The sequence below is a fragment of the Alligator mississippiensis genome, chromosome 1 (genome assembly GCF_030867095.1).
Source record: "Alligator mississippiensis isolate rAllMis1 chromosome 1, rAllMis1, whole genome shotgun sequence".
NCBI lineage: Eukaryota > Metazoa > Chordata > Crocodylia > Alligatoridae > Alligator > Alligator mississippiensis.
Genome location: NC_081824.1, coordinates 181888609 through 181902027, shown reverse-complemented (window position 1 = coordinate 181902027; position 13419 = coordinate 181888609). Strand labels below are relative to the sequence as shown.

The window sequence follows — 13419 nt, the reverse complement described above, 5'->3', positions numbered from 1 at the left end:
AGCTGCAAAGATTGAATCAATAAACAAATGAACAGACTTTCATTTCTGATTCAGGAAATGCAACCACATACCTGCAGTGACTCAAGCCAGAAGCTGGGGGGCACTAAAGCATGGCTCTCTGGCTCGCAGCTAAAATGGACTATGTGTTCACCTCTTCTTCCTGCTGCCCCCTCTGGGATTTGTAGTCCAGAAGCATAGCAGCAAGACTCTGCAGTTGCTCATCACTTCCTCTTCCTGCTTCCAGGTGCCTCTGGGATTTGTAGTCCACAGTTGCAGCCAGTACTAAGCAGGGCAAGGCAGGCAGGGTAGGGGAGCTCCGCTCTGTTCTGCTCCATGCTGGTGGAAGGGAAGTTGACTCCCCCTCCCTGGTCCCAGACCCCAGCAGGGGTTTGCTGAGGGAGGGCAATGAGCCAGTCCTCATTGCTCGAGGTAAGGAGCAGAGGGGCAGAGCCAGCCCTGCTCTCTGGAGCAGACAGCCCAGCCCAGGGCTGCAAAATGCTGGGGGAATATGATTTAAACTTGAACCAGGAAGAGGATCTGGAACAGAAATTTCATAAACCTGTTGACCTAAATCAGTTAAGTCAGATAAACCTGGTTGAATGCAGTATCTTAAACCAGTTTCAGCCATTTTGAAACTGGTTTATGTGCACTGAACTTCTGTTCTGTTACAGGTTGAAACCAGTTTCTGATCACTTAAACTGGTTTATGTGTAACTTTTGTCCCTAGCCTCTGGGTTTTGCAAGAGAACTCTGGAGATCTCAGAACTGCGATACATGAGCTCTTCACTTTTAACTGAAGGCACTTGGGTGCTGAATCTTTAACAAAGAGCTTTTTTTCATGTGTTTTTGTTAAAATACTCTTTCAACACGAAAAACCTAGATTTTTAAACCATCTTAAAAAAGGATCTCCTTCCAGCCTGGGGCCCCTTCCATGGCAAAACTTCTGTCTAGTTCTCCAGCCATCTAAAGAATTTTCCAAGAGACAAATAAGAGTAGGATCTGGATTTCCAAAGGGGAATTTTTAACAGCTCTATTGAACTCTTTTGACAATTTAACTGTGGTGCAAACAATGAAGAGGGCAAACCCTTCAAATAAGCAACAAGCAAGCAACCAACCAAAGGAATCCATTTCAGGCTGCCCTATCTATACATCAAAGAAAACAAACAAGGGTACAAACCCTATTGCTTTTTCCTCTGCAGATCACATTTAATACAGCATAATACTCCTACATAGTTGCCTATAGACTAATAGGCAACTTTCACTTATGCATATTTTGATGCATTCTTCTTAATTCTGCAATTCTACAGAAATAAGAATGGCTGAATAAATCACGACTCTCCATACACATTTCATAAATTACCCATTTTGGCCATCTAGGTAAATTGACTGCAATGCAATGTGCACAGCAAGGTAAATGTCAGGGTGGCTAAACACACATTAGCCAAGCAGAAATAAACATAGAGGAGATGTGAAATTTCACAAGGACTCAGATTTCACAGCCTGTTAACCCACAAGACTGTGGATAGCAGTGAGTACAAATGTTACTATATTATACAGGGTAATTGGAATATGTTTAATATATTGTGAATTTGTGCAATAATATTATAAAATGCAATCACTTAACTGACCCTATGCACCACAGGTCTTCCATGGTTGGTATCACATCAAATAATGAATGCTCAGTTGGCAAACTGGACTGGAAATTGGCAACACAAACACAACTCAATATAATGAGACCTAGTGTGGGGTGGGGGAAGACATATTTAAGCTAATTATATACTTACTATCTATATGGGATTGACTATGGGGGAAATCTCACAGGTATGAAGCAACTGAAGGAACTTTATCAAACCAATTTACAGGTCACTTTTAAGCAACAATGGAAGATAGTATTGCATGTGTCTTACCTTTCAATATCATGCTCTAGATTCTGATCTCAGTTATGCTGATTATAGAAACTAATGAAGCACATGGAGTAACTGAGATTAGAACAAAAATTCTTGCATTATTACATTGTGTTACATCTGGCTGTTCCTTGAATCCACTTGTATGTCATGGCATAATTTTAGACCATGAACTCTTCAGGGCAGAGCCAAATCCCTTTCTTATTGGTGTGTACTGTATCTAATGCAACAGAGCCTAGATCCATGAATGGGGGCCTCAGGACACTATCACAATGCAAATAAATATTATAACAACCAGCAATCCAAGGTGACACTGTTGATATCAAAAGAAACATGCCTTTTAATCCACTAGCTGGAATCAAAAGCTGTCCCCACATTTTTTACTTTGTTTGAATTAGCCCACAAAAAAGGACAATCCGTATCATCTGAGATAATGGTGAGTTATTGCTTAAAAAACTAAATTTAACACATTTGTATAGTTCATTTGCACAATACCAAAGAAATGAGATGGAAAATTTGCTTGGTATTCAAAGCCAGGTGAAACAGTGAGGAACATTCCTGACAAGTAACGTCTATCCCATCCTACTGTAAGAGTGTAACATTAACACAGGATTTGTCTGAGGGGATTAGGCAGTGCTCCAACTCCAAACAGAGAAGTGAAGAGCCACAAGCAGCATGACAGGCCTCTGTGCCACTCTCTTAAAGGAACCCATCCTGTTTCAGCATTTTTGCGTGCACAATGATTTTTAAGCTATACCTCTTGTCTATTTGTATCCAGATATGTACATTTAAGCTGAGAGTGCCTTGTTGCTTCCTTTCAACTTCTACTGCATGGAAGCTGAAAGGTAGCAGAGCACTTGGAACAAGCTTTTCAAAGGTCAGTTGGAGGCAGGCTGGTGGCTGAGAAAAGCACTGAAATACTGTGCTGAAGTATGCTTTATTTAATTAAAAAGTAGTCTGGTATTCTACAGTAATAGCCCAGAACGCTACCATACAAAGTAAGGATATTGCAGTACTTTGGGCTATGACTGTAGACTACTCCACTATCTAGACTTGTAAGGGATGATGTCAGAAATGTTGAAAAGAGGGCAGTATTTCAACATTTCCCAGACCATGATTTTTTTTTATTTTAAAATTTACTATATTATTCTTTGTATAACAGGATTTATCAAATGCAATATAACCACAGAAGTGTTGCATAAATACAAATAGTCATACTTTACCTTGAATGTTATATATGATATAAATTCTAATTTACTTTTTTTTTAAAAAAAATATCAGATCGTTATCTGAACTGGAACCTGTTTCTTTTGGTTTTTTTTCTTCTTTCAACAGTTTATATATATAGAGAGAGATATATTCTTCATTATCATACTGTCAAAGTCATTGAGTCCCATCTTTGCTGTTATGCTTTCTGCAGTCATGATCAGGAATAAAGTCACCAAGAACCAAGAATTAAATCCAAAGCTTCCTCTTATAAACCTGGTTAATATAGGAAAATCAAAGGGGATCTTTCCCCTTTTTTTGTTTGGATTTTCACACTATTAAAAAAACAAAACAAAACAAAACTTATGATGCTTCATAAGCTGGGTCTGCAGAGTTAAAACAGCCTTTCTAAGCAAATGTATATAATATGACATGCTTTCATGAGGCAGTTAGTATTACAATCCAATGGTGTTTCTACAGAGACATATGACTTGCTGAGATGCAGAGGTTCATCCATTTCAATTCCAAGCTCCATAGCTCTTTCTGTGTCTGGTCTCATCAAATCCCCAGGATTCATTTTATAAAGCTGCGTGTGAATTGCTGACACTGTTAACCTCACTGTAGATTAAGATGTGCACGCAATCAGGTGGCATCATCATGTGGAAGATTGATATGAAGGAAAAATACCCACCCCCAAATCATTAAATAGTCTTTATACATACACACACACACACACACACACACACACACACACACGTGTGTGTATGTGTATATGTGTGTGTGTGTGTGCACGTGTTTGTATACACGCATGGGATTCATTTCCCCGAAAGTGTGATCACATCAGGAGCAAATCCTGTGCAGGTTAAGGGTCCTCTTCCATCAATGGAATTTCTAGAATACAAAGGAAAAAAAGAGAATTATTGATCTAAGACTGTAATTGTCTTGTGGCAGGGACTCCCCTTTTACTTGTTTGGTGCATACCATCTCACACAGCTATACAGTGCTACACAATTTGCAAACAAGCAATATGACAGTCTGCAGTTATGAATAATCTGGCAGCATATTCTCATACTAGTCCCCCCTCACTTCTAACAGAACGCCTAGAGGAAAGCAGACAATTAAAGCATCCATTGTAAACTTCAAAACATACAAGCAAAAAATCCCTATAAAACTCAAGCTTACTCTATACCTTTTACTACCTCATGCTGCCATGCATTAGCCCTCATCAAGTAGCCACAGACTTGCTGACATTACAACCACCTTTCCTTCCCCCTTGGAATCTCTTGCCCTTACATCCTGTTTAAATTTGGCTTCAGTCCTACAATGAATTCTGTACAGAAAGACTCTTCTATCAACAAGGAGCCCACGACAGGATCAGCACATCAGGCTTCAGTTCTGTAACTGGTAAAATGGAGGTAGAAGACTAGATCCAGACACAGCCTTGCTAACCATCAAATGCAAGACTGAAACCTCAAGGTAGGGGGTCATTAATTTTTCTGCTCTAGGAAATACACCTTCACAGTCACTTAGCAGCAATGACAACAACAACAAAACAGCAACAATAATGCATATTTATGAGTTGTATAAAAGTAAACAAGAGCACATGACATTGTTGCCTTCAAAAAGAAATCAGCCTCCTGGAAACATTCATCTTATCTTGTGTTCCAATGTCTGAACATTTCCATGGCCAGGGCCTCAAATTTCAAGTGGCTGTGTTTATACCACATTTCCTCTCAGCATCTTGATGCAAGTCCTTGTAACTTGCTTCTGGCAAGAGGGAGTGATATGTACCCAATTGCTGGAGTGAACAATTAGTCTGGGCTCCCTAATATTTGTAGTAGGGATTTGTCAAGACAAAAGAAGAGGGAAAAATTGCATTAGATGCTTAAGAGTTTATGTGCTATACATACAGACAAGACCAATTTGTTAATGTACAATCACTCATAATAGCTGAGTGTGTTTCGGCCTGTAAAGGAGTCAGATGGGAAGGACTTAAGGCACTCATGAAAGGGACTTCATGGAACCAAGCTGGACAGATCAGTAATGCAGGGGGAAAAGAAGAGACATCACAGGTGTATCCACTGCTGTTCACATCCATCTGTCACTGCTCTCCTTGAAGTGACACAGCTACCACTGTGTGCTATGGGGAGAAGGATTTGTCTCCATCCCACTGCTGGAGAATCAAGCCTAGCTAGGAGTCTATAAAAAGCCCAAAGAACAGTGACAGACAAGGTTCCTTGGGTGAATTTGATATCTTTTATTAGACCAACAAAGAACAGTGACGAATTTGTTTTTAAAAAAGTATAAATGAAGTGAATGTAAACAGACACAGAAAACAAGGTTGGCTATGGGGCCTTGCCTTGAAGCACAACATATGGCTTGTGTATTTCTGGACAACTGCCTTCAACACGCATCCTACTATCATATCAAAGTAAAACTTACCATCTGCAATATCGATACTTGGACTTGAGGATGCAGCCTCCCTGGTGGCACTATTGATCACATCAGTTCTATCTGAAACAGGGTGCACTCCCATTTGGCACACAGAAGATGAACATAAACTTTGGAGAAGTTCAGAGGAGCCTGATATGCTGTCACAGGTCTCAAATTCACTAGGCAATGTGTGTGTATCTGCTGTGCCTGGATAAGCAGGAGGGTTCTGATCTTCCGTCTGCAAAACATGCCCCTGCCCTGTAGAAGACGAGTAGTACCCTGGGGCCAAGCTGTCCAAACCACTGCTCACAGCTTCGTCATAGGAAGGTAACATGACAGGAACACCGTTCACTACCACGAAGTCAGGGTCACTGGTGGAACTCTCCTGGACACCTCTACATCAAATGCAGATAGATTATCATGGAGACTTCAAATGCTTCAATGGCATCTTCAGCTGACAAACGCCACTGAGTACAACATTTTCTAATCATGTGAAATGGAGCTACAGGGTCACTAATATTCACAGGAATGTTTGCTTCATAGAGATGCAGAAATCCATTCAGGCTGATACTAATGTGCAATTTGTTACGATGAGATAAACAAAACTGGTAAACTAAGGCGTGGTGTGGAGAGAGGAAGAAAAACAGGTGCATGGCGAGATAAAGAACATTCTTTCCTATCTCATGCATGATAATTATCAGGGATATGTTGTCACAGATGGGGTGAGTCAGTTCAAAGTGTGTGAATCCTTGGAGCAAAAGGCTTGCAGCACATGCAAAATAATACTAAGCTCATTAGCACTGGATGACCAAACTTTGGGCTTGATTTTGTGAGCTTATAGCTGCCCTTAGGTTGGAAGGAAGACCATTTTCCCCCAACTAGTAGGAAGATATTTTTTTAAAAGCCATTTTTAGGTTTTATATTTTAGGTCTGTTAATCTAAAAAAATGTCTAACAACAGTCAACAATGGAAGCCCACCAGGAAAGAATTTAGTCCCATGTGCTTGTAGCATATGGAACATCTGAAAGAGGAAGAGGAGGAGAGAAACTTATTTCAGCAAGTTGGAGGTATATAGGCCATGAGGCCTGTCACTGCCGCAGCCTCTTAAAGCTAATGGCTCTCATTTGTGTATATAACCATGCCCCTCCACCTGCAGGAGGACATATTAGTATTCCTAATATGTGTCTTTCCTATCTCTCATTACTATAAATCAGGGGTGTCAAACATGGCCTGTGGGTAGCACCAGCACCAGCCCCAGCCCTGTGCACCACATGCGGCACGTGTGCAGGGCTGGATCTGGCAATACACACGACACAGGGGGCCAGCATGCAGCATAGGCTGAATGTGGACCAGATCCGTATGCGGGCTCTGGTGCACGTGAACAGCTTAGCACCCGATTCAGACTGGCCTTGTAGCTGGCAGGCAGGGCTGGTCCAGTAGAGTGCCACATGGGGTGCACAGACCCTTTGTGTTATATACTATGGTGGGTCCAGCCTTCATGCTGTGTGCACTGCAAACCCCGAAGCAAGGTTGGTGTGCACTACATGGGGGGGGGGGGGCTGGGCTTGTCCCAGCCCAATGGACACCACATGCAGCACAGGGGTTGGTCTGGATATGGTCCAGTGGCCCTCATCCGACCCATGGGGACCGATGAGTTTCACACCCCTGCTATAAATGATGGAAAGACAAAACTCAAGAGAGAGAGAAAAAAGACAGATTAGGTATGTTACCTAAGAGATTAAGCACAGACTTGGGAACCAGGAAAAAGTCTAAACCTAGGTATGACAATAAAGAATTTCCTTATTGTCCTAACAGATCCTGATAAGGGGATACATTTAAGTACCTAAATAACAGAGAGTCAGCCAAACTGGCCATGTTCCAGCAGCTACAACATTGGAGGCACCAAGATTCATTAGGTGCCTCCCTTCTGGCCTGGAAGTACCCCCAGTGTCTAGACCGGGATATTACATTTCCTCAAAAACACCACAGTTCAGCCACCCAGCCAGTCACATCCCTCTTACCTAACCTCTGTTGTAATCCAAATCAATACTGGCAGGTGCCTAACTCTGTCCAAGCCCCTGATCCCTCTGGCAAGGTCAAAACATGCCTCACAAAAATGTCTGATGCTGAAAGCAAGCATACTATACCAAACAGAATTGGAAAACATGCTCACTTTTCGCCCAATGGTATGTGTGTCCAATCTAGTGCTCAGGGCCACACTATCCAGCCCACCAGGCTCCCCACAGATCCATAAATTTGGCAGCAAGGGAGTGACAATGCATGCTGCTACCAAACCCCCACTGCCAAATTTTCAGACCCATGGAGAACCCACTGGCTGAATGACATGGCTCTGCAGACCAGATCTGGCTCATGGGCTGGGGATTGAGCACCCTTGGTGTAGAACATTTGTCTAGGAAGTGGGAGGCTGCAAGAGAAGGTTGAGAGGCGACCCTGCGGCTGCCTATAAGTTCATCATGGGGGCACAGAAGGGAATTGGTGAAGTTTTATTCATCAAAGCGCCCCTGGGGGTTACAAGAAATAATGGCCACAAGCTAGCAGAGAGCAGATTTAGACTGGACATTAGGAAGAACTTCTTCACAGTTCGAGTGGCCAAGGTCTGGAATGGGCTCCCAAGGGAGGTGGTGCTCTCCCCTACCCTGGGGGTCTTCAAGAGGAGGTTAGATAGGCATCTAGCTGGGGTCATCTAGACCCAGCACTCTTTCCTGCCTATGCAGGGGGTCAGACTCGATGATCTATTGAGGTCCCTTCCGACCCTAACATCTATGAATCTATGGGTTACAGACCCTCCTCACCATCAGGGGAGTCAAACCCACACTTCCCATTATCTAGAGCACTGCCCCGACAACAAAGCTATGGGCCAGGCAGGGTTAGAGGGCTTCACAGTCTGACTCTTAGTGCACTCTCTTTGGGAGTGGGAGGGGTGGGTATGAATTCTCTCTGGGTGAGATGAGCTTAGAATGCAGATTTCCTGTGCTCTGGGCATATGTTTCTACCCCTAGACTGCAGTTTATACTGGGCTGTCTGGATCTTGGCTTAATGGCTCCTTTCTTGCAGACCTGAGTTAGATACCTAAGCTCTGGGAAGGACTAGGAGTTCAAACACACCCTTGGCATAGCCTTTCCTGTTGGTTACTTGTAGGTGGCTCCTTGCTGAATGACTTGGTGATCTAGAACCCTGTGGGGGAGCACTGTAAAAGATACCTGCTCACACCCTTCCTGGGTGCCCCTCTGATCCCTTCCCCATACTTGATCTGCTGCTCCTCCTGCTTCCTGCCCTGGACTCCCTGCCTGACCTTCTCCTTTGCTTTCTGCTCCATGCCCTATCTGCCACCATGCTGTCTGTCCCCTCTCTGATCTGCTGTGCCATACACAAAGGCAGCCCATGCCACAGGCTGGCCAGAACTAGGAAGAGAAACTTCCAACAGAATTTTCACACAAAGATTTCCATTAGGACAAAGACATTCGCTTAAGCATTTACACTACTAAGCCCAATAAACAATATTTTCTCACATACAACATGCACCCTCTTCCCAAAAGTCAACACTAGAAATTGGGGTGTGTATTGGAAGTGAGAAACTGCAGTAATAACTGTATCTGTATCTTAAGCTTCTGCAGAAGGTGAAAGTAATGCTGCAAATGGAGTTGAACAATGACCAAGCTGAGCTCCCTAGCTTCTGCTACTCAGTTACTTACTGCTACTTACCCGTATTTTCAAGGAAAACCCTTTTGTTCCTATTCTGCTTGTCAAAAACAAGGTGTGTATTTTATCTTGGGGGTGTCTTATGTGATAAAATGCAGTATTTAAAAGAGCCTATTCACCCAATTCCTGAAAACTGGCATTTTAAAGTGAATGGTTTGACATAAGCCCCCATATCTGACCTAAGTCCCCAAACTCTCAATAACAGAGTTGCAATCACCCCCATAGTGAATCCAACAAATGATGCCACTGATTCTTGTCCCAGAGAAACCTAGAAGTACTGTGGAATTCTAGCAGCGCCACTCCATACAGGCTGACTTTTTCCTTTCTCTGTTTTTTTTGTCAATGCAAGAAAAAAGGGTAATTGCAAGAATCACCTATCATTTTGTGTCCTCTCCAAGGAATATTCAGTGCAAGAGCTAAATTAAAGTGTTCAGCCTCTAGGGAGCAAAACATACAAACCTTGGAAGGAAATGTGCCTTAAATTTGGTCTGGAACATCCTGGCTAGAATAACCAACAGAAGCACTAATAAAACACTGGTAGCAGTAAATGCAACTATTTTCCATGTAGTCAAGAGGGTTTCCTGTGTATTTGGCCATGTTTGCTCTGAAACAAAAAAGGAAACAAAACAGTTGCATTAGATTATTATTATTACTATTATCTCATATTTACAAGGCAGTAGAAGGCAGAGGCCCCAATCAGAATAAGAGACCTACAATACCTATGGGAAGAGAGAGCTAAGTTCAATAAAGAACACAAGTTACTACACAATTAGGCACGGCAGTGCCTTGAGCTTAGGCACCTGGCCCTCAGAGTAGAATCCAAAACCCTGAGCTAGGTGCCTAGACTCCCTACACGATGCATGGGGAGTTAGGTGCCTCATAAAGGAGATCTAACAATCAACAAGCTGAGCAGGGAGCCACCTGGAGTCAACCAATGTCCAGCACAGGGATGTGTTTGAAAACCCCGCCATGGTGCTTAGGTACCTCTGTCAGGGATACAACACAGATGCCTCCATCCACTTGGGACCAACAGCCCAGAAGCCAGAGGGTAGGTGCCTACAACTGTTCTCTGAAAGAACTATGCAGTTCAGTCTTTGTAAAACACAAGTAGAGAAGCAGCTGACTCAACCCACTGTTAATATAACAGCACATGGCTAGAACACTTCCCCAGGACACTTCTGTATTTAAGGCCTCCCTCAGCCCCAGGAGTTCAAATCTACTTCTTCCACCTGCAAGAAAAATGCTCTATCAGTGGTTCTCCACCTTTTTAGACTCAAGGCATCCCTTGGAAAGTGTCAAATCTACGTTTTCATTGGATTTTTTATTAAAGAAAAATAGGAGAGCCATTCTTCTGTTGAAAAAAAACTTTACTGTCAAAGCCCCCAAGGCCTGGAACAGACTCCCCGCAGAGGTAGTGCAAGCACCTACTCCAGACACTTTTAAGAAACTTTTGGATGCTTATCTTGCTGCCATCCTTTGACCCTGGCTGATTTCCTGCCCCTGGGGCAGGGGGCTGGACCCAATGATCTTATGAGGTCCCTTTCAGCCCTAATGTCTATGAAACCTCTGAAATCTCTGAAAATACTCAGAAAGACCCTAGCAGGTCAGAGTGGTTTTAACACTATGGATTCCAATTTGAAATCTCTCGTGAATCCTACCTGCACATCTACCAGTGGTAACTTAGCATGGCAGCCCACAGCACCCTTCATAGCATCTCAAAGCATGGTGGGGTGCCGCAACAGGTTGAGAATCACTAGACTATAGGTTAGGCTGTATGGGGCACACTACATGCCTACTATTGTTGCAGGGCCACTGTGCAGCAAAGAATGAAAGACTGAAGGGGCCAAAAAAAGAAGCGAGCAAAAAGGAGCCAGACTCCATAGTCTATGAGTTAGGGCAGTGGTTCTTAACCTTTCTAAACTCAAGGCACCCCTCAAAAATGCCAGCCCTTAGTTTTCACTCAATTTTTAAATTTGCAAATTTTTCTGTTGCAAAGAACTCATAAAGCCCACAATGGCTCAGAATGTTTTTAATGCTACAGAGTCTTATTTTAAATTGTTAGGTTTGTCTTGTGAATTACATTTGCACACCTAACAGTGTTAACATTGCATAGCATTCTGTGACACTCCAAAAGGATCTCATGGCACCTGTGCTGAGAATCACTGAGTTAGGGCATTCAGCTGTGACAGGGAGCCCTGGATTATTTCCCTGGGTAGAAACTGGAACCCAGTGTTTCCCTTGTAAAATTGAATCACGAGACAAGAGTTCAACAGGCAGTGTCATTCTGGGACTATTCTGGTTTTGTAAAAGGTCAGAAATGGTTCCTTTAGCATTATTTTTTTTACCTGTTTTGACACAGTATACTTGATATGAGGGAAACCATTCTCCAGACTGGCAGGTGATGTATTTGTAATCATTGGTGAGACTGTAACCAGGATCACAATAGAACTCGACCACAGTTCCATGGTTGTAACGTTCACAAGGCCGCGGATGGCATATATAATCTCCATGAGTCACCATCGGAGGTAGTGGACAAACTTGGGCAAAAAGAAAGAAGAAAAGAATCACCAAAGTACCTGGACTATATAGAATAACTTCAGTGCATAGATGTAACATGATACCCTGTAGTACTAAATTCAGACTTCCTGTATAACTGAACCCCAGACAAACACCCTTATATGCTACCAAATGCTGTCAGTAGCCTGTATTCTGACTAGGAATGCTTGTTATCTCTTGCCCTGTGTGCAGTGGGGAGGGTAGGAAAGAGAGGGGGAGTAGGTTGTATGAATATGTAGATGTGAGCCAGAATTACAGGCAGAAAACCAGCATCACACAATCTCTTTCTGTGGCAAGTGATTCTTTTGATTAGGCATCCAGAACTCAGCATTACAGTCCCATTTATGCATATATTATTAACATTACTAAATGCATTACGTGCAATAATTACAATCTTAGATATCTTCTGCTATAAAAGCAGCTGCATGTGCTGTGACAGATATAGGACAGACAGCATTACTTAGCACCCTAAAGTGTATTATTTTAAAATTGGTGTCCAAATATGACATCCTTACATAGTACCACCTTACTTTGTGAATACTCCCTCTGACTTCAATGGGCCTGCTTATGAAACATGGTATTAAAGGTAATGATTATGGATTCTAGCCCTGTGTTAATAAAGGACGCTACAATGGTTATGGGTCCACATTGTAATATATATATATATTATATTACAATGTGGACCCATAACCATTGTATATATGTTTTATATATATATGTTTTAAAAAGACATGAAAATAAACAGAAAATGCAGTTTGCTCAATAAACTGAATAACTGAAGGAACATTCTGTAGCAAATAAGCAGTTGCTGAAGACACTCAAAGATGTTTTTGTGTAATAGAGAATAATAATTGATCACTATTAGGTAGTGTTTCCAAGATACAGCAAAACTTGGCTGCTGTTTTGTTTTATAAAATGGCTACACATTGAAACAAGAGTCTGAAGTATCTGAATTAGTTGAACGGGTCAGTTTATTTCCCTTCAAAAATAGTAATAAACTAGATCAGTGCCCCATCTACAGGCTGCTGTGTTGATTGCATGCCTTTTATGCAGCGAAGACCTACTGCATTGATTTAAATAATGAAAATGCCATTTCTCTAAATAGAATCTCCCCAGAAATCACAATTCAGTTGGTTCTCTCTGAGTCTTGATACTCGAATAATATATTTCAGCAGTATAAAAAATAAATCTACTGCTTCCCTCCCAAAACCAAGTCATTAAACGAGTCTTCAGGAGAGTCTGATTATTATGTGTAGCATTGTCAATTCCCCTGGCTCTGGAGAGATGGTCTTATTTGCATTTTTACTGGCAAGACTTAATATTAACTAATTCACACAAAAAGCAATGCTCTGCCTACTTTGCAAATGGACTGAACCCATGGGAAGCAGGACTGATTTATGAGGAAGTCAACAAGAATTCTGAAGAGCTTTACTTATTTGCTCAGAACAATTCCTCAAAGGGGCATCAAGATGGCAAGGGAAGATTCTGTCTCTCCCCAGGGCCAATAAACCATCACCATATAAACCTATGAAAGCTACAATTCTAGACCACCACCATGAGATCGGGCATATTTTCTTACCTACTTTCATTTTCATCTTCCT

At 42.2% G+C, this 13419-nt stretch overlaps 1 protein-coding gene across 7 annotated transcripts in view; it reads right to left on the bottom strand.

Moving 5' to 3' along the window:
• Window positions 1-1548: 1548 nt before the first annotated feature.
• Window positions 1549-13419, bottom strand: part of SUSD4 (sushi domain containing 4) — a 144608-nt gene continuing 132737 nt past the window's right edge. For 6 of the 7 annotated variants that reach the window (XM_059717616.1, XM_059717586.1, XM_019483131.2 and 3 more), the window contains 4 exons: window positions 11608-11799; window positions 9722-9866; window positions 5552-5937; window positions 1549-4000 (listed from right to left, as the gene is read on the bottom strand). In XM_059717616.1, coding sequence (XP_059573599.1) covers window positions 3972-4000; window positions 5552-5937; window positions 9722-9866; window positions 11608-11799 — 752 coding nt within the window. In that variant the 3' untranslated portion in view covers window positions 1549-3971. The remainder of the gene's footprint in view (window positions 4001-5551; window positions 5938-9721; window positions 9867-11607; window positions 11800-13419) is intronic. The other variant, XM_059717607.1, reaches the window with a different exon arrangement.